Consider the following 26460-nt stretch of genomic DNA (forward strand, 5'->3'; position numbering starts at 1 on the left):
GCCCATGGCAGGGGTTGAAGCCAGATGATCTTTAAGGTCTCTTCCAACTCAAACCATTCTATGATTCTTTGAAAAGCTGGAATATTAATAAAGCTCATCTATAGTAGGCTCTTCTAAAATAAAGTTCCTGCTTCAACCATAGTAATAAAAGTAATGTGCTAAACCCTCTCATTAGTTTTGTTTGCAGCCTTCTCAAGCTCCCAAAGTTGAATAGTGATGTAGCTTAACTTACACTGCCAGGGAATCAGCAGTCTGAAAAGTCAAGAAATCCCTGCCTTAGGAAACAGCTACAATGACATCTAGGCTAACAGATGATGCTGCCTTCAGCACTGCTTGTCCAGTGTTCAGTACAGAACCCTTGGCTTGGACAATCTGAAAACCAGAGGACACACTAGACTGGACTAACAATTGGATTCTCCTTGAGTTATGATCCAAACTCTGTCGCTTTCAGCCAGCAAAGCTGGCATTTACTTTAGCAAAAGTGAAACTTGGTCCTGTGCTATTGGTGACACCAATGATCAACAAACCATCAGAACTGAGTCTGTAAAATGCAGCAATTTGTAATTTCATTCCAGGATTTCCAGTCTATCACCATAAAAACCCATTATACTGTTACCTAGTTTAGTAACAAAAGGAACACAGGACCACAATTAAAGTGATTCTCCTTATCTTGTGAACAAAGTAACATTAAACTTCAGCACCATGAATATAAAACAAAATTATTTTCAAAATTCTTCATGTAAATATGAAAATAGTTTTTACAGTAATGCAATTACTTAAAACTGGACTAAATGACTGATGTAATTAGCCTTCAGATTAAAAATTAAACATGTGCTTATTGTTTGTAGAGAGGATTGGTGACGGGCTTGCTTTTCCTTCTCTGGAAGGTTTGTGTTGTTTACGTATGCTTTCCAGAAGTACCTTCTATTTAAATGCTAATGGAACTCCTAGTCAACATATTTACCCTTCACAAATTTTCATTATGTAAAAAGTCATTCAGTAAAACCAGTGGATTACAGATCTCTAAGTGCTTTCTCTCAATACGATTATGTAAGTCTTTTAATGCAGGAAGAGATCTGGACAAAATAGTTCACACGTGAGCAGCATTTGCTGTGGTAAGTGTACAATAAAAGTGGGATTAGAAAATAATGTCTTTCATATAAAATTATCCATGTGTGTTTAGGGAAGAACAAAAGAAGAAAGGAGATGGATGTATGTAGTAAATAGCGAAGTTTACTTTTTGTTATATACAACAGCCTCCCAATCTTAAACTACAGCCTCTCTATAAAAAAAAAGAAAGTGTCTTATGCCCAGTGGGACAAAGTATATAAAATATCCCTGAGTGGAACTGACTATCCATTCCCTGATTAACTCATACCGAGTAAGAGTAAAAATATTTTAATCTGCTACATGTTTTTATCCATTTTACAAAAGACAATCTTCTTCTCCCTTGGTTTCACACTACAAGGGACTTTCTTCTGGAAGAAGGCAGTCCCACAAGGCTGGATTCCATCATCCATCCTTACAGCTTTCTGCTGTGGTACTGGGTGCAGCTGGGCTGCAGCTTCAGCAGCGGCCACTGCTGAACCTGTGGAAAGGTCGCATGGCATTTAACCAGCATCGGGGCCCTGGTGGATCCTCTCAGCCAGCCAAGCACGAGCGTTTCATGCTGGAAGCAATGTGACTGGAAGCCAGGTAGGCAAACACAAATCCAATCGCAGCATCTCTGAATCTGTCGCCCACAGAGGCCACTTCCCAAATGCAATTATGTTTATTGCTCAGTTCCAGCCATTTGTCAGAATATCTACTGTGATTTACCAGAGTGACAGAAATTGGCTTCTCAACCCTCCACAGGGTCCGGTGGGTTTTTGCTTTGTTCTCTTCCATTGAATTGTATGTTTTCTTTTATTTACACTGCACTACATGACATTATTTATCATACACTTAATAATAACATCTCCACCAAATTAAACAAACTCACAAATCCTCTCAAAGCTAGTTATAATTCTGCTGCACAGAAATGGAAGTCACAGTTATGGTATAAATGTGGTCTGTTATTTTGATCATTTCCACTGTGCATGAAATTATTGCTGGAGTCTCTGATCAGTCAAGTCTGTCTCTCGCACACAAATGTTCAAATAGCACACACAGCTGAATTCACTGATGTGCCACAGCACTAAGAAACCACACAGCCAAAAAGCTGACTTTAAAAATCATGGGGTTTTTGAAAGAATAGTAAACCTCATTTCTTACAGTCATCTATAATTGTCTCAGGGAAAAAAAATTCAAATGCAATTCCTTTGTGTGATCCAGAAGAATCTATATATAAACTATACATAAATAGCATAAAACTTGGGGAAAAGAAGGAAGAAAGGAGGAAATAAGAAAAAAAGGACAAAAGAAAATACTTAACTATTTATACTGTATAATATGACTGAGGCCTACCAGAGACAGCAAACATGATACTCCCTTAGCAACTTAATCTAATATGCTAATTGCAGGTGTAACTTAAGCTATATACATTTGAATTCTGGGTCCTGGAGGGAGTGCTCCAAATGATTCCTCAAACATGCCATCAGTACTCAGTCTGGCAAGAAATTACATGTGTGAAAACTATTCATGTAATTAAAAGATGCAGAATTAGAACCATAATTTCTGTTTCCATAAAACATGTAATCCATTATGCACCTGTTGGAAGTAGAACAGTTCCAGTTGTTAATACTATCTGTAACCTAGTTTTCTCACCTGCCTAATTTGTTGGAATATCATTTTGTATGAAGTTAGCTGGTTTTTTTATTTTTCCTTTTAGTCAATTGATATAATGGTGTTATAATCATAAACCTGCATTTCCTAGGTTTGACACTTATTCACAATTTGGAAACAATACTTGAAAACCTATACAGTGAATAATCTATTTACTTTTTATATTAATTATTAAGTCTGCCTATTTGTTGATATTATATGAGCTGAAAGCTTTAGCATGTCATTTTGAAATGACCTGGAGGTATTTGAAATACCATTTGAAATAGCTGGAGGCAATTAAAAGATGTGATGTGGCACTTGGGGACACGGTTTAGTGGTGGACTTGGCAGTGCTGGGTTTGTGGTTGGACTCAATGATCTTGGGGGTTTTTTTCCCAACCTAAATGATTCTGTGATTCTACAACACTGAAAATAAGCCAGTTTAGGAAGCAGTAGAAAAGCCTAGTGAAATCTCTGCATTTTTTGGTACTCAAAATTGTCAAAATTCAATATTGTAGATATTACATCTGCATGGGGACAAAGATGCATCTAAATTAAACCAAGAACTGACTTAATATAATAATTTCCAACTCACAGGATTGCATGTAAACTAAATTAAATGATGAAATGTTGGTGGACCTTGTTTTTAATCTGAAATTAATTATTACAGTGGTGAGATCTGCACTGACCTGTCTGGGCAAAATAATTTATGCAGTGATGTAACAAAAGGAACGAAGTCATTCTGTTGCTAAGAATGTACAAAAAACCCCCAGAAAGTTAATTTGACAATCATTTCCATATATCTAGTGACCTGAACCCTTTGTTTTTAAACAAACTTATGCTTTCTTTTTCTTGTAAGGCAGTAAGTGAAGTGTAGAGAAAAATGTTGAAGTAACCTCTGCATTGCTGAAGTATGATGCCACAAAGAATTATTATCACTGCAATAATCTTATGGTATTTCATTTGATGCAACCTTTGCATCACTCAGAAGGATTTTTTTTTTCAATACAACATAATCTGGTTTTGAAACCAACCTAAAATACAGAAGTATTTGGGGTCCATTAGGTAAACAATCGTATGTTCCGGCATACAAGAAGAATGAAAGACAGCTGAATTCTTAAATTTTTTAGCAAAAATACCTTTTTTATTTTTTTTATCATTTAATTTGAAGGGGACCTCTGACTCTTCAGCCTTCTGTTACATTTGACTGAGTGTCACACATGTATCTAGCTAATTCCTGCTATGGGGAGACTTCTCTCCACACTAAAGTGCCCTGTATTCCCAGCCTACAACTGGCCCTTGAAGCATAATGTCCTTGTGCTGGAATCCTTACACACAGTAATGCAATAAACTGGTATGCTTGCTTGAGGATTAGTAATAGATTTCCTCAGATTTTCTCCTTTTTTCTGAAATCACTCATAAGGCTACAGAAATTTTAAGTAGAAGTGAGATGAGCTCTGCATACTAGCAGAACAGATTGAAGAAAAAAATCATCTAAGTTGGAGATGCTCTATAGATAACCTTACACCTAATTTGCCTGTAAGACTATATTCATGTGAGCTACCTCCAGCAGGTCAGCTGTAACTTTGAGGGGGCAGATATACACTCAAAGACCTTATCTTTTGCCTTTCTTAGCAGGAAACTGGAAGAGGGCAAAACATCCCTTTGCATCCTTTATCTTTGCTCAGAGAGTTTCTGAGTGTTCATTCTCAGAACCTCCTGCCACCTCCGGTCCTGATAACTGGGTCAGTTAAAGACTCACATGCTCCTGGAATTTCACATGAGATGAGTTCAGCTTTGCCATGGATGGGTATTGAACTACTCTTCCTAAGACAATACTGAAAGGAAGTCAAAAAAATTGCCAGCAATAGGGTGAACCTGCTGACCCTCAGATAAGAAACGGCACCTTCTCAAGCAGAACAGGTGCCTTATATACCCCCGAAATGTGTGGGAAAATGCAGCAAGTGGAGTAGGGAAGAAAGTTTACCTTAGTTTGCACTTGGCTGTCTTTGGGTCCAAAGGACTGCTCTGAATGCTGAGCTCTAGTCCTGGAGAGAGCTGTAACCCCAGCACTGCAGCTCTAGGCCAGCCCTGGCATTCTCTGTGCGTCTGAGGCTGCAGACAGCAGTGTTGTGCCAGCCACACGTCCCATTTCCACTCCCCTGCAAGAATGCCTACAGAACCAGACCCGCAAGGTTTAATACCAGTGGATGCCAATGAAACCAGAGGAGGCCACCAAGTTGATCAGAGGGATAAAGCATCTCTGCTATGAGGAAAGGCTGAGAGAATTGGGATTGTTCAGCCTGGAGAAGTTTCAGGGTGGCCTAATTGTGGCCTTCCAGTGCCTGAAGGGAACCTGCAAGAAAGATGAAGAGAGACTATTTACAAGGGCCTGGAGGTACAAGGGGGAATGGCATGAACCTGAGAGAGAGCAGGTTTAGATGGGATATTAGGAAGAAATTGTTCCCTGTGAGGGAGAAGCTGTGGCTGCCCCATCCCTGGAAGTGTCCAAGGCCAGGTTGGACAGGGCTTGGAGCAATGTGGGATAGTGAAAGGTGTCCCTGCCATGGCAGAGGGGGGAACCAGGTAATCTTTACGGTCCCTTACAACCCAGACCTTTCTATGATCCTATGCCTTGTTTGCCAGGGTGTCCCTGCTTTACATACTAGCACTTGTGAGACTTTAGACTGTCCTAGATAAAAACAAACAAACTTTCCATTTAGAAACTTGAGGTAACACTATAATCATTGCTATTCTCTAGTATCAGATTTTCCTAGATATGTTCTGAAACAATGTTCCAGGGCTATCAGATGTTACATTTTTGCCGTAGTAAGACACTTTTGTATATGTGCTGGTATTATATCTGATTCGAAAGAGACTCCATTCATTATTGGTACATGAGTACTTTCTACTTAAAATGCCTTTATGCTAAAATGATCTGACATAATGGACCCTAAATCTTTTTGATTAGCCATCAAGCTCATTGGATGTTAAATCTTGAAAAACCTCAGTAGTTTATTAATATTTCACCAGTAAAGCAGCTTTTAGGCAAAGCACATTCCTAACAAGATGTATACTTAACACAGTAAAACAGTTAACTACACAAAGAGTGCGAAAGCCAAACAAATACCAAGGTGAATGTCATGATTTTAGGTTCAAAGTGCCTTCTAGTAGAAAACAGGCACATTAATGGGCCTTGTGCTTCCACAGTCTAAGGTGGTAATTACTAATGAGAAAAAATTATTAAATTAGTGAGAAAAAGGGTGGCTCAAGTTACAAGATGTCATTGGTTTTGCTTGTATATTCAGTGATAAGCACGGGAAGGAGAGGGAGGCATGCTTGTCTATTGTGTGGTCATTCATTTTAGCAGCATCAGCTGGGTTGGCTGACCTGCCCTGCTCACTGCAGTCTGGCACCAGGGTGAGCTTATGGCCCAGCTATGTCTGGGCACACCTCAAGGTCATTTTTGGGTTTTTCAATTGACGTGATCCAGCATCCCACTGGTTCAGTTGCTTCTAAACTTCATTTCAGCTCCAGTGACACACATCTCACATGTATCAAGTACAAGCTCAAATATAAAATCAAATTGAGAGGTTGTCAGAAGCATGTACAGGCACATGGGTATTTGCTAAATGCAATCTGGCAAGAGAAGGATTATGGATAGGAAGAGGATTTTCCATGTTACATGCAAACACTATTCTAACAAAACTTCTCAACCTGTGTCATCAGCTTTTTTCTGCTTAAATTTCTTACAAATTAAAGAAAATTGAGGAATCAAAATCAATCAACAAAATAAAATGTTTCCTAAAGGTTCAAAAAACCTTTTTAAGATCTTGCTACCTTGCTGAATATTTTTTTCTCAGGTAATAAGGTACTTAAAAACCTCAAAACGTAAGAGTTCTGTAATAATTAACTAAAACTCTTCATACTCTTCCCCTTTGAAGTGTACTAGAACAAATTCAAACAACTTGTCAAACGTCACGTTTAACTACAGACCTAAAATGACTTTTGCTCCCAGCATGGCTCGCTATGGAATTGAGATAAGCAGATTTCTGTGAGCCCAGCTGGCGGGTCAGCAGCAGTATTACCATCATAAATCCGAGTCCTTGGCTCCTGACCCCGTGCTGACTCCCGGGAATGTAACCACAGACGCTTCACCTGTGCTCCGGAAGATTCTGGGCTCCGAGGAAGCTCCTCGGCATTTACACCTTGTGGCGCTGTAAATACACTCCGTGCTGTGACCCCCCAGGAAGCGCGAGCTACCCCAGGCCACAGCTTCCCAAGCCACTTAAAGCCATCGCCTCGTTTCTCCCGGCCATCGCTGTCTTAAACCCTCTGTATTTCCTTAAGCACTCGCCCGCTGAGGGCACCCGCTACTTACCGGCTTAGGGCTGAGGAGGGCTGAGGCATCACGGCTCCCGGCCCGCCTCCTGCGGCCCTCCCCCGGCGCTGTCCCGCCCCGCGCCCGCGGCTGCAGTGGCTCCTCCGGGGGCGCAGGCGGCGGTGCCGCCCGGCTGCAGCAGCGCCCTCCGCCTCGCAAGATGAACCCGCGGCTGCGGCACTGGCGGGAGGCGGCCACGCTGCTGCTGGCGGCGGGCACGCCGGGCCGGCCGCCGCGCTCCCCGCTCGGCCCCTTCGACTACGAGCTGCTGCTGCTGCGCCGGAGCTCCCGCAGCGGCTTCACGCCCGGCGCCCACGTCTTCCCGGGCGGGCTGGCGGAGCCGGCGGATTTCTCCGCCGAGTGGCTGGGGCTCCTGCCTGCCTCGCCGCACTGCGGGCTACGTGCCGTGAAACCGCCGCCACCCGGCGGCAGCCGCGCCCCGCTCTTCGCCACCGACCGGGAAAGCCTGGGCTCGCCGCTGCCGGGGGAAGTCGCCTTCCGCATCTGCGCTCTCAGGGAGACCTTCGAGGAGGCGGGGATCCTGCTGCTGGTGCCGGGGCGCGGGCCGGCCCCGCCGCTGCCCGCCGAGCGACTGCCGCCCGCCGCCGAGCTCGAGGAGTGGCGGCGCCGGGTGCGGGAGGACGCGTCCTGCTTCCTGCGGCTGTGCCAGCACCTGGGCTGCGCGCCCAACATCTGGGCGCTGCACGAGTGGAGCAACTGGCTGACGCCCGTGGGCAGGGCCGGCCGCGGCGGCCGCCGGTATGACACGGCTTTCTTCCTGTGCTGCCTGGAGCAGCGGCCGCCCCACGCCTCGCAGGACGACCAGGAGGTGACAGCCGTCCTGGTAAGAGGGCCTGGCGGTGCCCGGGATGCAGCACAGCCCGGCCGGGCGGGTGTCGCGATGCGAGCGGGTGCTCCTGCCCGAGCCTTTCTCCCACGGCCCCTGCCTCCGGCACACTGCCGGGAATGTGCCCTTACACATCGAACAGGCGTAGAATCATAGAATGGTAAGGGTTGGAATGGACCTTAAAGATTATCTTGTTCCACCCCCGCCATGGGCAGGGACACCTTCCACCATCCCAGGTTGTTCCAAGCCCTGTCCAGCCTGGCCTTGGACACTTCCAGGGATGGGGCAGCCACAGCTTCTGTGGGCAACCTGTGCCAGGGTCCCACCACCCTTACAGTAAAAAAAAACTGCCTTCTAATATCTAACCTTAAAATCCCCTGTTTCGATTTGTACCCATTATTCCTTGTCCTGTCACTACAGTTCCTGACAAAGAGTCCCTTTCCAGCTTCCCTGCAGTCCCTTCAGATCCTGGAAGGTGCTGTGAGGTCTCCACACAACTGTTTCTCCTCCAGATCAATCAAAGCCACCCTGATAAGGCTCCTTAAGACGCGAGGAAAGGGAAGGGCGTTTTCACCTGCACGGTTCCCCTCTCCCCTGCACACCTGGAGCTGCCGCCCTTATCAGAGGTGCAGATGCAGCAGCTGCCGGGAGAGAGTTTTTTGTGAGGTCGTTTTACATGATCCGTGTCACATCAGATGCCTTTCACCTTGAATTACTGTCTCTTTCAAAGGCAGATGACAAATACCATTTTTTATACGTTCATTCCTGCAGTATAGTGGTTGTTAAATGCCTCTAGCACTCAGTATACAGGGAGGGATCCATGTGGTAGGTACAGGTATATTCCAGGGCTGCAAGAGATGCTAGTAATTTTTGTCTTTTGGAGTTAGTTGGGATATTTTAAGTAATAAACTTGTTAAAATAGTCCATGAAAATTTTCTTTGATTTTTTTTTGTCTTTTTTTTTTTTTTTTTTTTTAATTGAATGCTTAAAAATAACAAACTTCATGAAGCTCTCAGAGAGCTTAAGGTCTGGTGCATTCGGGTCCTTAAGTTTTTCTAGGATTCTGAAAAGTTTGATTACAAGTTACAAGTAGATGAGAAATCAAACAGTTCTGTAAAAGCCTATCTAACAGTTTTGGTATTAACTAATGTTGGCTTATTTATTTGTTTAACAAATTTTACTACAGAAATTTAAAAGTACCTGAAACCTTACTTTCAAAAGAGTTTATGTTGTAATTTTGTTAATAACAGCATAAATCTACTGCCAATGATTATGCACATATTTCTATTACAAAATTTGCCATGTGAGATGAAATAAAGATTACCAATAGTTTTAACATGCAGAATAAGCATGAATAGCTGGGTGTTCATACTCCAAAAACAATGCTTCTAAGAAGCAGATGTTAAGAGGTACTTTTAATTCTCAAAGCATCAGTAGCATCAACCAAAGCATCAACCTCTGGTAACACAGAGTTTAATGTTTTGCATTGGTTTCAGTAAACTTTTAGTTGGGCCCCTAAAACAAATGTCAGTTTCTAATCCTGGCATGTCTGTGTGTAAAATAAAAACTTATTGGGGAAAAAAGGAGTAACTTTTATGGATTGTTTATGTTTTTCAATTTTTAAAATGTCTTTGTTGTTGTTATTTTGGTATACTTTATACATGGGTTTTATTGTGTTCAGAAGATACGGCCTCTTGCAAGCTCTTTTGCTGTATAACTTGCCTTGCTAAATGACTTTTCAGGTTACGCAGACTTTCTATCTGCTGATGAAACTATTATTTCAAGGCTTGTTTTCATCTTCCAGTGGTCATCACCTCCAGAAGCCATCGAACGCTTTCAGTCTCAAGAGATCTGGTTTCCTCCACCGCAGTTTTATGAATTCTGTAGGCTGTGCAACTTCTCTTCCCTCGGGGAGTTGCAGAGGTTCAGCTCCGCGCGCGCTCTCGAGGGCTGTGAGCGCTGGATGCCGGTGATGCTGAGTGCTCCAGATGGCTTCATCCAGCTGCTGCCGGGTAAGGACACACTGGAGAGTTCTCCTAAATACACAGCATCTCCTGAATGCTATGTGCTGAAGCCACATGACATAAACCAGCCATAACTGTAAGGAAAATACCCTTAAGCCAAGCTACTGCATGCTGTTTCTACCTTGTTTGCTACAGTTGTGACAGTGGCTGCAGTCAGAGACAAGCCAGGGGATCAGACAGCACAGTAATTTCTTAGTTGCTCATAATCTCATTGTCTCATCATTGTCATAATATGTGTATTTGTGAAGAAATTCCAGGATTTCAGCTTCATATAACCTGAAGGGTGTATTAGAACTCCCCTTATTTAGCCAGTGTCTTGGGGTGACCTTATGATGTGTATCCCATGTCGCTGCCCTATGCCCAGAAATTAACTTTGCACCTTTCTATGCCTCTAAACTGAGCCTGAGAGGGGGAAGGAAAAAAAACTGAGCAAAACCTTTTCAAAGCAGTTTGCAGCTTGTTCAAGGACACACTGAGATAGCAATTTCTTTTCCAGCTGCGGCAGGGGAGGGAGAAAGCACCCAGCTTGCTGCTTTCCAATCAGCTTTTGGCCAGTGGTTCAGCTTCTTTTTCTCCAGAGAGAGACTGAGAGTTGAATTTTTTTTTCCCTTCCCTGGAATTTCGGATTTTCTCCCTTTTCCACTGGACTGCTTTGATATTAGAACACATCAGGAGGACTTTCTGCTGGGCACAGAGGGCCTGGCCCTGGGCCAAGCCCCAGCTCCGAGGAGACCAAAGGGAGGACTCTGACACTTTCCCAGGTTTTTTCTCCACAGCGAGAGATTTTATTATTTAGCATTATTTTCCTTTTCCTGTGTGTTTGTTAAATAAATAGTTTTATCTCCTTGGCCAAACAGGAACAGCCCTTTTCAGTGGGAATTCTCCTTTACTTCAGTTATCAGTTTGTAAGGACAAGGGATTCAAGCACAGCTGCAGTATCACACCTCACAGCTGCAGTGATAAGGCACCAGACTAAAACCATACACTTAAGTCATCTTCCTCCTGCCCTTTCTCCTACTTAAGTCTCTCTCATTTCATAATTATGTACATGCAATATTAAGAAAAGCTGCATGTACTATTTACTATTCTCTGCTTTTTTTAGTTTGCTTTTCATTATGCTTTCCCTTTTTTCTTTTTTTTTTGTTCCAATTGACCTCTAGGATTTCTGTATTTGAGGTATATTAGCTGTCTTGCACGAGAGTACAATGCCTTGATATGGCAAAACAGTTGTTTTCTTCAACAGAATAGAACACAATAAGTTTCTGTTCTTAGTCCTCTTTATACACATGCAAAAGTGTTTGTCCTGTTCTCCCCCTATATACACTCCTATCTGCCCAGGCTGTGATGATAGTATATTAATAGCACATTATAAGGAGCTCTGAAACATTCAGTGTGCACTACAGTGTCACTGACATACTTCAGAAATTTATGGCTGTATCTTTAAATATGAAGCTGTTTAGAGGCAGTTTACTTTTTCATTGCGAAATACATTTCCACTGATTTACATGTCTGATAAATCCTAAAAAAATTACCAGTGTCACTCAATGAAAAGGCTGAAAAAAGTTTGGCAATCTATAACTAAATCATTTTTTCCATCCCAGGAGATGAGTTATATCCAGAAGATCCAGATTATACAGGAGAAAAGAAAATCAGTATGTCAACAGATAAGAAGGTTGAAGATCTCATGAAAGAGGGTGGTATATTTCACAGGATAGTAATAAAAAACATCAACAATCTTGCTGTCTATGTTAATATTCAAGCAAAATATAAGCATATAAATCCATTGATGATGAAGTGTGATAATTCAGATTACAATAGCAGATTATAATATTTCTTTGGTTTAAATCTAGAATAATTTTAATTACATTTATGCTCACTGTGGTTTTGGTGCTTTCTAACTGTTGCCAAATAGTCATGAAACTATTCCTCTGTCCTGCCAAAGCATTAGGTCTGTGTGTGTGTGTGTGATGTCACATCTATGTGTATCTAATTCTTCGAGTCTTTAAAAACAGTTGTGCCACTGTTGGGCCGCAATTGTCCTAAGTATATATTGTCTTCAGAGCAAGTATGTTTTGAATTGAAGAATTCTTTCATTATGCTTCCCAAAGTCACCCATTAGATAACTGCAATGTGTGTCTAGAAATGAATGAAATCTCCCATTCTATATTTGTTGACATCTCCAGTCTAGTCTCTCTTTTAGTTTGGAGAAAAGCAATGTATGTATATATATATAGATATATATATAAATTAACTATAATGCAATTTTTAAAATAATATTATAAAGTTAATTTTTATATTTGATATATTTAAATTCTTTCTACTAATAGTAATCATTCAAAACTTTACAATTTTCAAAGGTAGACTTAATTTAAACAAAGTCATCTATGGAATTGAGTGCATTCTTTTTATTGTTATTTTTTTATCTTCAAGCTGTAAGCAATTTAAAAAATAAAAGAGTATGATTTTTTAGCTCAAAAAAGATGTCAACAACTTAAAGGAATGATACATCTCCTTGAAACACCCACTTCCATATTCTAACATCCCACTTTTTGCTTCTTAACTACTTTACTAATACATCTGAGATTTAAGAACTTCATAGGAAAGATTGCTGCTTAATTTTTGGTTTGGATTTTTTGTTTGATTGGATTTGTCTTTTCTTTTGTGCAATAAATGCAGTCAATGGAGCAGTTTTATAAATTGTTTATCTGGAAGGAGAATGAATGATGATTTGAAATTAGTCAGTAAAGTTGTGCAGAAAGCTTTGTTCCAGCTTTTGTTCTGTGTTTCAATTAAAACCTTCTGCATCAATTCCATTCAATTGGTTTGTAGCTCATTTGGATTAAAAAAAAACACCGAAAAAAAGATGTGTGTTTCTCTTCTGTCTCAGAACATGCCCAGACTGTTGGTGGTTTTGCAGACATTGTTGAGGTTTGTAAACCTGTGCTGAACACCGACCCCGTGAAGCAGAACACTGTATATTGTGCAGTAGAACACCTCCTTCTGAATATTCTGGCTGGGTGTGACATTTCCTTTTCTCCAGTCACTGGAGACTTTGCCTATGTGCCATGACTTCTCAAATGCAGTGGAGAATGGCTTAGGACCCATGCTTGCCGGTTCCCTCAGAACCGTGGGATGCATCTCATCATGTCCCAAGGACTTGTCTATGTTCAGGTTTCTCAGATGGTTTTGAACTTGGTTTTCTCCTACAAGGGGGAAGGTACTTTATTTCCCCACCTTGAAGTTCAGTGACTTGAGAGTTGTTGGAAGCATGACTGCCAGCAAAAACTGAGGCAAAAAAAAAGTCCAATGTCAAAGAAACCCAGTCACCCCTGTCCATGTGGGTTATCACTGATGTAGTGGGGGGTGGGGGTGTACATTCGTTTAAGTCCTTGTTTTCCAATCAACATATGTCTAGGAGCCCTTATTTTTTTTCTGATCCCTTGCCACATTCAGCTCCAACTGTGCCTTAGCTCTCCTGATCCCATTTCTATACCCCCAAGTGCCATCCCTATGTTCTCCCCTATGGATACATATTCCTGCTTCTAGTGCCCATGCATTTCTTTCTTGCACTTCAGTCAGACCAGAAGGGCCTCACTCAGCTTCACTGGTCTCCTGCCCTTCCTGCTGATTTCTTACACATGAAGAAGAGAAGTACAGAGAAGAAGTACAAAGAGCTTTTGTACTTCAAGGAAAAGATGCTTAAAGAGCTGCCAGCTCTCTTCTCTCCTGCTCCTTTATCACTGAGGGCAGTTTCCAGGGATTCCCATATACCAGTTCCTTAAACAAGTGACAGTGTGCTCTCCAAGAACCTTCACTTTATTTGTCTGGACCATATCCCTCGGGATGATGAATTCTAATACACACAAGATTTTTTATTCTGTCTCTTATGGTTATTCTACCAGTTAACTTTTGTGGTAGAAAGTGGGTATTATGAGAAAATATTTTTGATAAATTATTTAGCTCACCCCCGGGGTACAGCAGGACTGTGGATATGGGAATGTGGGCAGGGGAGGAGCGCAGGGGTGATGTGTGGGGGAAAATGCAGAGTTCTGGCACTCATGTTAGGTGATGATTCTGGGGTTAAGTCTTCAAGCAGAGCTTCCACAGGAGCAGATCCCTATGAACACTTTCCAGTTGACCATTTACTTCTTAGTACTACAGCTGGTTTGGTTTTTTTTTTTTCTTTTTTCCTGTGGTTGTTGTTCCTACATTAGTTAAGAACTACCACTGTTTCTAAAGAACTACTTCACCATTGCCTTTGCTACAGAGACTTTAAGCCTGAAATAAATTCCAAATCCCAAACATTTATTGTAATAATTTCCCTTAAGTCCCAGTAGAATTTTCTTGGATTGCAAGTTGTTTGCAGTAACAAAGGCTTTTATTTTTTCACACTGAGTTTAGTTTCCATTTTACGCAGAGAGCAAGCCGATGGACTTCTCTGTGCTTTGTGAGATTTCCTGCAGCGTTTCAGGTGTTTTGTACGCCTGGGAATAGTTGGCTGTGTAATTGGCCACAACACGCCTGTGAGGCGCCGGGAAGGGGCCATTTTGGGCCCTCAGCCCGCCCCGGGAGGTGTTGGAGGTGTTGGAGGCGGGAGCGGAGCGCTGGAGATTTCTGGAAGGGGCCATTTAGGGCCCTCAGCCCGCCCTGGGAGGTGTTGGAGGTGTTGGAGGCGGGAGCGGAGCGCTGGAGATTTCTGGAAGGGGCCATTTAGGGCCCTCAGCCCGCCCCGGTGCCGGTGTTGGAGGCGGGAGCAGAGCGCTGGAGATTTCTGGAAGAAGCCTCTGGAATCCCCTTGTGGAGGTTTTCGCAGGAGCGCGGGCAGGGCGGCGTATGGAGCCTGGAAGCGCCAGAGACCGAGGTCTAGTGGGCTTCTTCCTACGGGGAAGAGCGTGGAACTATGGAAGGATAGGGGGGAATGGGTATTGGGCCGGGGGAAGAGGGAAGAAAGCGAAAAAAGAGGTTTCTAAAGTTGCTGTTCCCGCGCTGCGCTGCCCTCACTCTGCGCCTCCTGTGTGTGAGCAGGGTTTGGATGGGGCACGGCTGGGCAGAGGGAGAGGGGGTTGTGGTTTCTAGGAGTGTTTTCACACTTTCTACCTTTTTCAGGTTTGTGTTAAGGCAGCAGGCTGGGGCAAGGGTTTTAGTGACTGACAGCGTTTTACAGGTTAAATACTATCTAGTGGTACGTGTGGGATTTGAGCAAGCGTTTGTTTTCCTACTCAGTTCTTACCAAAGCGGGAATTTTACTTGGAATGCATTGGGAGAGCTGGCCTTTGCTGTGGGCGTGCTTCATCCCTGCCACGTTGATGGGCCACTTTGTGGGTTTGCACTAATTAACCTGACACATTAGCTGAAGTTATTTAAGCCCTTCACGTGTTACTTCTGAAAGAAAAGTCTACTTTAAGTGTCTAAGGCAGCACTGTGTGCCTCTTGCTGCAGTATATTACGAGTGCAGTGTTAGAAACAAGTGTGTAACGCAGGTGCTTTGCCTGTGTTAAATGATCTTGGGTGAAGCTGCTGCAATCGTTTCAGCTGTTCTATTGTCATGTTAAACTGGGAACGTTCAGTACTGTCGCTTAGAGCTTGTCGCTCTGTCACCAGGGTGTAGCTGTGTTGCTGCTCAGTGTTGGCTTGTTTAGCAATAGCTTTGGAAGTGGAAGGGCAATGTCTCTATTTTACTTTTCTGAAACGTTTTACTAGGCACTTACTTTCAGTGTTAATTCTTCTAAGTTGTAAGCTAGACACTGCGGTGATGATACTACGATGTGCTGATTTGTGCCAAAGTGAAATGCAAATTACTTGCTGGAAGTTTCATTATTCCGTTGTAGCCCCTAGGTCTGGTATGTAGCATTGCAGACAGATTGTGAAATACTAGTAAAAATCCGTGACGTTAAAATTGTTCGCTAAGTTTGGGATTCCTCTTTTGTATATGGCCGTGGGGTTTTTTTTTTTTTAAAGATGTAAGTATTCTCCTGTGGTGTTTCTGGTGATGTAGGTAGGTTATAGCAGCCTTTATCTGCAGTCAGCCTATTTCTGCTGGACTTCGAATGGAGAAGATGCAGCATGGATTGCAAGTCCTAATTAGGCTTTAACAGAGTGCCTCATTAAGAAAGCTGGTTTGAACGCTTTGAAACGTGTAAATCATTTGCTTACACTAGTACTCCTGACATGAGTAGTAAAAATCTACAGGCTTACTTCAGGTGTATGCTCTTTAAATAGCCTTCAAAAAAAAGGTGAAATTAAAAATGGTTCATAAAGTGTTTGTTATTCTTTTACAGTAGTGATCAGGGAGACGGAGGAGATAAACATGGATGTCGCGGTATTAAAGGTATGCTGCTGGCTTTTTTAAATCTGAAGGATTGATGTTTATTTCTGTGTGACTTTCTGCAGATCAGATTTACAAACAAGATGTCTGTGTATTTCCATTCACCAGCACTTCTTCATACTTGTGGAGTCATACTGCTTATACATGTTTTGTAATTTGCTTTAGGTTTTGTTTTCTTGTTTTTGTTGTAAAATCAGTGAGTAGGTGTGTGAGTTAACACAGGCAGGCAGCCAGAACAACCACAAAACTACGGCTGAAATGTAGGGAGTTGTTCCGGTTTGGCCAAATTTAGAAATATATCCTCTGAGAGAAGGCACAACCACCCCTTCCCGCCCCCAGGTTCGGGAAAAAAATAAGTTTTCCTCGAAGGAAAGTGAAGGAGATAAAACTATTTATTTACCAAACACACGGGAAAAGGAAGATAAGGCTAAATAATAAAATGTCTCACTGTGGAGGAAAAACCTGGGAAAGTGTCAGAGTCCTCCCTTTGGTCTCCTCGGAGCTGGGGCTTGGCCCAGGGCCAGGCCCTCTGTGCCCGGTGGAAAGTCCTCCCGATGTGCTCTGAGGTTGAAAGCAGTCCAGTAGAAAAGGGAGAAAATCCGAAATTCCAGGGAAGGAAACGCAAAATCCAACTCTCAGTCTCTCTCCGGAGAACAAGAAACTGGAAGAACTGGCCAAAAGCTGACTGGAAAGCAGCAAGCCGGGTGCTTCCTCGCTCCCCTGCCGCAGCTGGGGGAAAAAAAACCTGCTATCTCTGAGTGACCTTGAACAAGCTGCAAAGTGCTTTGAAAAAGTTTTGCTCAGTTTTTTTCCTTCCCCCTCTCAGGATCAGTTTAGAGGCATAGAAAGACACAGAAATTAATTTCTGGGCATAGGCAGCGATATGGGATACACATCATAAGGTTACCCCAAGACGGGAGTAAATTGATTTAGTTGGCCTGGCTAACTGAAGGCTACTGGGGCACACCCTGATGGACACCAGCAGGATCAGCCCATCCCAGTGGGATTCATCAAGAACCCTGTGAGCTCTCCTGTGCTTTTTATGATCTCTGAGCTTTGATCTTTCTCCCAACAGGGAGCTCAGCATGTCCGTGAGAGTGCCTCCAAGTCTCTCCAAACACTTACGTTACCCCTACATAGAAATTCTTCTTCTCAAAAGAGAAGATAAACAGCAGTAGGCATAATACATGGGGTTTCCCTGCTCTAATGCTCTCCAGGCCTCGGCATTTCCACCTGCAAGGTCACTTGAGCAAATGTACCATCCTCCTCAGCATTTTTCCACTTCTGACCCCTTCCTCCCAGCAGTAGGGATGCAGCTGAAATCTAAAATGGAGAATGTGCAACACAGACTTAAATAAATGTGTAGTATGGCAGTAGATTATACTGAGTTTCACAGGACATTGTGGAAGATGCAGAATGCAGCATGCAGCCTGGACAACTGACTGAGGGGATATTCCCTAATACATGATGTCATGCTGAGCAATAAAAGCTGCAGGTATGTCTGTGGTCATCAGATTTGCCTTCCAAGTCAGCATTGTGCGTGGTGAAGCTCTGTGTTCCTGGAAGTGGCCAAGCAGTTGGCTGCCAGTGGAGAACAGTGAATACGCTCTTCATGTTGCTTTGCTTTCACGTGTAGCTCTTGCTTTGCCTAGTCAGCTGTTTTAATATCGGCCTGTGAGTTTTCTCACTTTTATCCTAATTGTCTGGTCCTCCTGCTGCAGGGATGTGTGTGAGGGAGCAGCTGTGGGGGGTTTAGTTGCCTACTGGGGTTAAGCCACAACAGCTGAAGACCCAGATCAGCTGGAACACTGGAATGTGACAGTTTACAAAGGCTCAGCAGAAAGCTGTCACCCTGTTTTAAAGAAGTTGGCTGTGATGCAGACACTCTGAGCACAAAGAAAAGCCCCTTGGTGAGTTTTATCATGTTTTTAGGTTTTTAGATGTACTTCTGAGGACTTCACAGGGAAGTAAAAAGGTTTGTCTTCGCACTTTGCCCACTGTTCGGTTACACCAACTTTTTAGATAATGCTGCTCCCTTGTAGACTCCGCATGGTGTTTGTTGCAGTGCTGAAGACACTTGGAATGTGGGAAGCCATTTCATGAACTAATGCTGTGAAGGTGAAAGATGTTTAACTTGTGAACATTGTGTATCTCAGTATCACTCCCTATAATTTTGAAGGTGCCCCATAAAAATGAAGTTTTATTATTACATCCACTGTTCAGATACTCTTAAAAGTTGGTAGTATTTGTTCTCTTCTCTTTGCCCCAGGTTGAAGATCCAGGTTGCTTTTGGCTTGCTGTGGAAGAATGTGTGCCAGGTGTAGTCAGTGAAATAGAATATGAAATCCTGAATGATGAAATGCAACAGTTCTATGATAATTATAAAGATGCAGGTGAAATAAAAGGAGAGGAGATAGAAAAGGGCCAGGTAAGATTATTGCTCTACATAGAAATAATCTATTCTTTGCATTGGTTTAGGGGTGAAGTATCAAATACATGTTTTGTTTGGGTTTTTTCATTTCTACACAGAGAAGTAGTTAATAGCATCTCTGTGTTGTGTTTTCTCACCTGTAAGCCTCCTAATTGTGTAAGGGGCAAGGCTTGCATTTTGCAAAGAAAATGGAAGGCTGTTTAATAAATATTCTGTCCTTGCCTCTGAAAAACCCTTGAGTGTACTTGGGGCCGTTTGAAAGAATGTGCTGTGGTGTTCTTTGCTTCTTCCTCAGGTTTATGTGGTTTTCAGTGAGGAACTCCAGTGCTGGTGTAGGGCACTTGTGGAGTCAGTCCAGCGCCAGGCAGATGGTTGCCAGCTCAGATGTTTTCTTGTGGATTATGCCAGATACTGTTCTGTTGCATCAGAGAAGTATGTGTTAAGAGTTTTTTGTCACTGTTATGTATTTGTTCATAGATACAGGTGCTGTTAACATTTATTTAGTCAATGCTTTGGTTTAATTGAGGTAGAGATTGTGTCCACAAGAAGCTGCTAACTAGATGATACACTTGAAAGAGCCTAGGTGCAAACCAGTCCTTATTTTGTGATATTTTAAAGATGCTTTCCATTTTAGGTTTTGCTTTTTTAAAGATTTGGAGTAGAAGTAATGTCAGGTTTTTTTATGATTATGTTTGCCAGTTAAAACTTATTTTTATGTTCTTTTCTTCCTTAATAAGTTGCTATATACTAAAAAACTTAAAAATTATGGCCAGTGAAGGTTAGGCACAAAAAGCCATCTACAGAAGCAGGGTTTCACTTGCTGCAGCAGCTTTTGAGGTCTAAACACAAATACATAGGGGTCTTCCCACTGCCATTCACCAACATGTTTACTAAGAGCTGATAGTTTGTCTTGTCATGGTGCCAAAGAAGGCAAGTGTTCACAGGTTCTGAGTTTTTGATAAAATTGGTATAAAACCTTCTGGTTCTAAAATCTTGAAAAATATGTTTTATGTTCTGGAGCAACCTAGTCCAGCTCTTAAAGTTTGTTTCTCTATTTAAGTGTGCGACTTGGAGCACAAGAAACTTCGCTGAATTGAATTTTGTGGAATACTACCAAAACCAAACTTACATTAACATATTTTAAAATGTTTTTAAGTTGCTTTGTGGGAAAACAACTTTACAATGGGTTAAATATGAAGATATTCAGACGATAAATATCAAGAAGACTTGAAACTGCAGTGACAAAGGATCAGAAAGATTCCAAATAAATAGGATGTGTGTTCATATCCAAAGCAGTTCTGTTCACCAGTTGGTCCTGATGGCACCTCTCTTAAAGTAAGACAGTGGTTCCAGGGTAGGAGGCAGTGGGATCCAAACTCCTGGGAAAATTGTGTTGTCAAGTTCAGGGTAGCAGGAGGTGGTTTGTGAGACCAGTAACTTCTGGAGAAGAAATTCTGCCCTGTAAAATGAGGTGATTCCCATTTTGTTTTTTCAGCATGCAAGTTTTAGTGCGAGCATTTGCCAAGATCCCATATAGAGCAACGAAGTGTCGCCTGTACTGCACAAAGCCACTGACGTTGTGTATTGACTACTGTGCAGACACTGCCAAAATAGGGTAAGAAGAGTTTTATAAATGTATTCTGCTGATACATCTCTAAAGAGTGAGGGTTTAGTGCAGAATTTTTAGAAGGGATTCTATTTCAAGAAGAAACCTGCAGTATTCTCATCATAAACTCGGAACACAGAACTGTCCCAGCTACTAAGAGGAAAATGAACACTCTTCTAGCTGAGAGGACACAGCTCCCCAGGGAAGTGGTGGAGTCACCATCCCTGGAGGGATTTAAAAGACATGTAGATGTGGCACTAAAGGACATGGTTTAGTGGTGGCCTTGGCAGTGCTGAGTTAGGGGTTGGTCTCAATGATCTTGGGGTTTTTTCCAACTAAATGATTCTATGGTTTTTTCATATTTTATGTTGGACACAAGCCATGATACCTTGATAAAACACCTCTTAATTTCGATCATGATACTGGTGAGCTTCAACAATACTACCAAGACTGAAGTAATGTGCTAAGTAGTCAGATTCTGCTGATTTGTCTAGTTCTTTTACACTTTGTAAGAATTTGCGTGATTTAGAGCTTTGTGCTTGTATAGAAACTATTATTTTTTAAATTACCGTTTTCATGCAAGTTGATGTGGGAAAACTGGTTGTGTTTATTTTCCTAGACCAGCGAAAAGATGGGATGCTGCTGCTATCCAGCATTTTCGAAAACTTCTTGAAGGTAAACAGCTCTTCTATTTTTGGGGAAAAATCAATTATTAGAGAAATGTAGTACTTGTGTACAGATTTATTTTCTTGTTTATACTTGATTATATTACGAATGCTGTTTGTTATAAACAAAGAGAAAGGAGCTGTAAGTATGGAGTGACTTAGGTGCAAGTGTTTGTGGAGCTACATTTTGAGTACTCTGGGCTTCCATGCTGCATGAATTTTGGTAGTTAACTAGACTGTGTCTGGCTTTCAAGCAGGCTGACTAAGGGAGCAATCATGTCATGTTTGTTTTGAACATTGGAACCTTTCTGTATATTGAACACCGGTCTCTGAGTCAGCGTCAGAGCTGTCCTGCATTAGCGCGTGCAGAGGTGCTTCAGGATTTGGGAACAGACTTTCATTGGCTGTGTTTGCCCAAATGAAAAGTGTAACAAAGCTGTACAGACGTGCAAATACAACTTCTCTCAAGAAGAGTATATGTCCCACTTGGAAAGTACACACTGGTGCTCCCGAGTGTCAGAGTCTTAAGAGAAACTGTAGTACTAAGAGTGGTTAGTCTCAAGAGGTCATTCATCTGTTTCAATCCTCCTTCAAAGACTAAGGACAAGTTCCTTTTTGGAGCTTTTAAGTTTTTATTAACTTCCTTTTTGCACTTAAGTGAAATAACAAGCGCTACACGTTTTTAATTGTTACTTCTGTTCTTGTCTGTCTCAGTAAAAGTGAAGAATACTAATAGTGCGATAAGGATTTAATATTTCTTTCTTGTTTTTATTACTACATTTAGAGGCTACTGAGGTTAAAGCCACAGTACAGGCAGTAGAAGAGAAAGTGTTAGAGGTGTTTCTTTTTGTGACTGTAGGAGATGACAAGGTAAGGTATTTTTGTATTTCCAATTCTATTGATGCACTTTGCTGTTAGTTTAAGATTGGAAAGCATGACTTGTGAGTTTTGTAATTTCAATCAGATACAGTGGAAGCTAAATCATTAACTTATTAGAGGTTTTTCATTACAGTACTGTTCACTGTAAACCTCTGGAAAATTCCAGTAGGCAGAACCTGTATTTTTCTCTTTTTTAGCTTTTTTTTTTTTTTTTTTTTTTTTAAATTATTGACTAGCAAGTGTAGTCCAGTCAATACTTAAGTGGACAGCTATATGAATTATTTGGTGTACTTCTTGTGGTATCATATTTGAAGATGTTTCAGTAAGGCAGCTGCATAATACTGTAAAAATAACTAAAAGTTCATGTTCTTGCATACAGCTGAGTCCTCAAGGAGCTGGAAAAAAAAATCCAGTCTAGTTCCACTTGCCAAAATGTGTAACTTGTGTCAGATCTCTGCTGTAGGTACTGCCAGACTTAAGCAGCTGTATGGTAGATACAAGAAGTTTCAGGCCTAATACTACTTTTTTTTCCTGCGAGATTTTGATGCATGCTGTATCTGAAAGAAATAAACAGGCTTGTTTGAATTAGAGGGTTCTTTTAGATATGTAGGGCTCATAGAAACAGTTAATTCAGTACAGAATTTTGGCCAGGAACATAAAACTCACTCGTGAACACCTGTTGAAGGAACATACAGGAAGATAGGACTCCCCTTTTTTTAGAATTAATATTCCATGGAAAGCATTCACTGGTACTTCTTCTGTCTGGGGTTTTGCTTGGGATTTTTTTATCACTGGTAAAAGCACTGCTTTTGTTAAAAGCTTCACATAAATTCTGAAGAAGTATGTGCTGGTATAGCTTATTGCTTGTTGACACTGATGAATAGAGCTTGTTTGGTTTTTTTATAGATCTGTGTTAATGATGATCTGATTGCAAAGCACTTTGCTTATTATAAGGAAGCTGAAGGGAGTTCTTCAGATGATTCTGACAATGAAGTGTCTCTCAATGCTAAGTATGTTCCACTGGAGTTTATTGGTCCTACATTTGTTGCCAGGCCAAAACTGCCCTTTGGGGAGGTGTCACCACCTGTTGAGCCAGGTAGGACCCACGTGTGTGGGAGACAATCCTACATGCAGCACTTTGTGTGTTTAGTTGGATGTGTGGAATGTGAACATCCTGTCTTGGTTTGGATCCCAGTGACTGGGACACATGGTGTCCATCTGTGGCTTTTTTTATGTATTCAGATAATCAGAAATGGCTATCTCCATTTTGTTTACCTTTTTAGGTCTTGCTGGTTGGAATTCTGCTCTTGAAAAGATATGCCAAAGGTCAAGCACAGTTATAAATGACAACACTGTGCCTGTAAGTATTATATTTTGTATTAAATTGTGAAATACAAACTAAAGTAAACATATGTAGGCCAGATTAGGAATGCTGTAGCCATCTAGCTTGTTATTCTTAGATAGTCTGCTGAAGTTTGTCTCATCAAAATTGTTGCCTTAGTCAAAAAAACTTCCAAATTTGTAAAAGAATGCTGGAAAATATTTGGAGAATCACACAGTTGGTTAAGAAAACCACTTTTGACTTTGTATTTTGTTTATATTTAAATACTTGTTTTGAACAGTATTTTAGTGCTTAAAATGTCTTTTCTTTCTAGGTAGTCAACATGGTGCCAGGTTTGCCTTCCAAGGAAGATAAAGCAGTTCAAACAGACAGGTATTGTGCAGCATGTTAAATATTTGGAATGATTCTGTAATCAGATAATTGGGAGCTGTAGTATGTTTCAAATCACTCTTCTTAGGCCTCTAAAGGGCAGAGGGTAAGGGAAGGTGCATACACATGCTTTTGGGGAAGGAGGGACTTTGAAGCTGCTGATAGTTACCCAAACTAGAAAAATACCACTTTGTTCTAAACAATAGCTTGACAAACAGGAGTGTGGTGGGGAGATATTTTTCTGCATACTAAATACGTTGACTTGCTTTATTTTATTCTTAGAGTGATTTATAAAGTTTTCAGACTTAATGGAATATGACTGGGTCGGTTTGTGCAATGCTTTCGCTGTGCTGCAGGTCAATTGCTGCATATGTAATAAACCCCAGGAGTATTTCTTATTTCAGTTTCTAACTGATGCAAAGACGAGTTGTTTTATGTTTTGAAACTTCAAGAAACCTTTTTTTTCTACAGTCCAGTCTATTTTGATTCTAAAGTCAGGGAACTTAACAATTATCTTTGAAAAAGATTCTGAAGGATTGTTTTCACGAAATTTTGCTTTCCAGGTGGTGATTTTTGATTTCTCCTTTTGTATTGAGGGTTTTTCTTGTTGACATAGGTATGTCAGAAATACTTGGAGTGAATGGCTTCATGACATTTGGAAAATACTGGTGGTATTTATAAATGATGTTTTTCTTGTGCATTTATGTTGGATTTAATCTCTGTTTCTCAGGCTTCCACAGTTCTTAAATTCCAACTCCCTCCAGACACACACAGTTGAAGATGACCAACAGGTATGTCAAACACTAACTTTCATTTAATTTCTCTTGTGCAAATACTCTGGCTTTGGTAGCATTGAGTCTTTGTGGAAGGAGGTCAGGGGCTGACTGCACCTACACTGGCAACAAAAACTTTAGCCTACACTGGCTAATGCTGAGCCAGCCAGCCACGTCGGGGATGTCTCTTGGAATTTAAGAAAAGGCAAAACCACAGGGAAGGCAACAAAAAAGAAAGTGAGAATCAGGCCAATACCAAGGTCAGAGGAGTAGGAGGAGCTCTGTGCCGGTGTTCCTGAAGGGTCTGCAGTCTGTAGAGGACTTGCGCTGGAGCAGGGAAAAGGAGAGAGAGCAGGAGCGATGGAGAGAAATTGCCATCTGTGTTGTGACTGCAGTCCCTGCCTCATGCTGCTCATTGTGGGACTGAGTGCCAGCTGTACACAGAGCATCCAGTGAGTCTCTTGAGGGTTTAAGTTGTGTTAGAACCATCTTTGAAAATCTTTCTTTGAGAAATAGCAAGAATGAGTTGTTGACTCACCATTGGTCTGTGTAAGCTATCAGTATGTATGAATCATATTCAAAGTGAATTTAGAATTTGATTCATTTACATCAAAATGCCATTTTTTAAATACAGTGAGTGCTTCTGAGTTGTGTAAGCTAAACCACTTTTGTTAGGTATATAGCCTTTGTCATCTATTTGTCCATGGTTTCAGAGTCTTCAAAATGTTGGGGAGGAAAAAAACTTTGTGTTCCTGAGCAAGAAAATTGAGCCGTCATCAGTTTTGGAAACAGCACCACTTTTTGATGGTCTGAAAAAGGTAAAGCTGATGTCATGATACTACATGGATTGTCTTCTTAAGACAAGTTTAATACCTCAAATTTACATACTAAATGTTACAGTAATACCTCAGTTTTGTTGAGAAAGGTGTACAAGGTTGTTCATGTGGTTGAATAAATGAACCTCTGGAGAAATGCTGTAAGAATTCAACACATTTTTATTCTGGTGTATTAACCACTGCTACAAGTGGATTTGAATTTTAATACACTAATTTGACAACTCGGCCCAGAAGATGATTTTTTCATATTACCTGTTAAGAACATGTATTATATAGTGGGTCAAAAGCTTTTAAATCACTCATTATGTTTTGTCTTTTGTTGTTGGTGTTTAAGTACATAGATTTAGTGGGAAACTCTTATTAATTTCTCTTTCTGTAGGAACTTTCTTGGAACAAGTTTTCAGGGCCTACCTTCACAGAGTCCTACTGTTGGCCGCCAGCAGCTCAGGGATATGATGTCATTGTCATCTCCCATCAGGGAAAGGATCCCTTATTGTATATTCCACCAGTTCTCACACTTCTGCAGTTGGAAAGTGACTACCAAGCCTTGCCAAACATGGGTGGAGTATGTATATATTAAACAAGAAAACCTGGTACTACTCTGGATGTTTGGAATGCGTGCATTAATGTCATCTCAGTGTATTTTCGTGATGCCTGCCGGTTTCTGTAAGGCCTCTTCTTAAAAGAATTGGATGAACTGTGTGAATGGGGGTGTCCCAACTTAATTTTAAAGCAATCCCTAACACGTGGTTCATGCCCTGGTACTTAGATACACAGTGGAGCTTTGTTTCTGCATGAGTAGTATGTACTCATTAAACTAAAATGGGTATTAGCAGTTTCAAATACTATGATGCATTTTCTAGCTTGAATTAGATCACAGAAACAGAATGACTGAGGTTGTAAGGGACCTCTGAAAATGGCCCAGTACAACCCCAAGTAAGACAAAAGTACAGAACCTTAAGAATCTTGTCTAATATTGTGGTGTCAATTTTTGTACCTGTGTATGTAGCCCCTAGCACTCATTTTATGTCCTGGATGGAAGAAGGCCCAACTTGTTTTTGACCTACTGAAAACATACAAGAAAAGTTGCAGATACCTTCATCCAATGTTGATAATCCTTGGGCAGAACAAGGAAGCAGCCAGCCAAGTGGAAATCCGAGACTGTAAGAATGCTTTGTCATCTTAGTTATGCTTGAAGGCAGTGTGAGCTGCCTTAATTGCAGGAGCATGTGAAAGAACAA

At 41.5% G+C, this 26460-nt stretch overlaps 3 protein-coding genes across 12 annotated transcripts in view; 2 read left to right on the top strand and 1 right to left on the bottom strand.

Moving 5' to 3' along the window:
* The window catches only part of ANKRD27 (ankyrin repeat domain 27), a 55075-nt gene extending 47871 nt beyond the window's left edge, over window positions 1-7204 (bottom strand). Inside the window, exon 1 of the mRNA XM_032121653.1 lies at window positions 7123-7204. The gene's annotated coding sequence lies outside the window, so the exon portion shown is untranslated. The remainder of the gene's footprint in view (window positions 1-7122) is intronic.
* A 63-nt stretch (window positions 7205-7267) lies between these two features.
* Window positions 7268-12806, top strand: NUDT19 (nudix hydrolase 19). Its single transcript, XM_032121657.1, has 3 exons — window positions 7268-7966; window positions 9774-9981; window positions 11595-12806. Exons 1-3 carry the CDS (start codon window positions 7283-7285, stop codon window positions 11819-11821), a joined length of 1119 nt encoding a protein of 372 aa, XP_031977548.1. The 5' UTR covers window positions 7268-7282; the 3' UTR covers window positions 11822-12806.
* A 1727-nt stretch (window positions 12807-14533) lies between these two features.
* The window catches only part of TDRD12 (tudor domain containing 12), a 57539-nt gene continuing 45612 nt past the window's right edge, over window positions 14534-26460 (top strand). For 7 of the 10 annotated variants that reach the window (XR_004242553.1, XR_004242554.1, XR_004242552.1 and 4 more), the window contains exons 1-14: window positions 14534-14854; window positions 16272-16321; window positions 18588-18746; window positions 19045-19181; window positions 20245-20364; window positions 20975-21030; window positions 21805-21890; window positions 22806-22995; window positions 23183-23259; window positions 23555-23613; window positions 24341-24401; window positions 25097-25201; window positions 25599-25784; window positions 26229-26382. Coding sequence is in view for 7 of the 10 variants with exons in the window: in XM_032121652.1 (XP_031977543.1) it covers window positions 14827-14854; window positions 16272-16321; window positions 18588-18746; window positions 19045-19181; window positions 20245-20364; window positions 20975-21030; window positions 21805-21890; window positions 22806-22995; window positions 23183-23259; window positions 23555-23613; window positions 24341-24401; window positions 25097-25201; window positions 25599-25784; window positions 26229-26382 (1468 nt within the window). In the remaining 3 variants the exon portion in view is untranslated. Of the gene's footprint in view, window positions 14855-16271; window positions 16322-17166; window positions 17814-18587; window positions 18747-19044; window positions 19182-20244; window positions 20365-20974; window positions 21031-21804; window positions 21891-22805; window positions 22996-23182; window positions 23260-23554; window positions 23614-24340; window positions 24402-25096; window positions 25202-25598; window positions 25785-26228; window positions 26383-26460 lie in introns of those variants that run through there. The other 3 variants (XM_032121647.1, XM_032121646.1, XM_032121649.1) reach the window with 3 other exon arrangements.

This window comes from Corvus moneduloides, chromosome 12 (genome assembly GCF_009650955.1).
Source record: "Corvus moneduloides isolate bCorMon1 chromosome 12, bCorMon1.pri, whole genome shotgun sequence".
NCBI classification, from domain to species: Eukaryota; Metazoa; Chordata; class Aves; order Passeriformes; family Corvidae; genus Corvus; species Corvus moneduloides.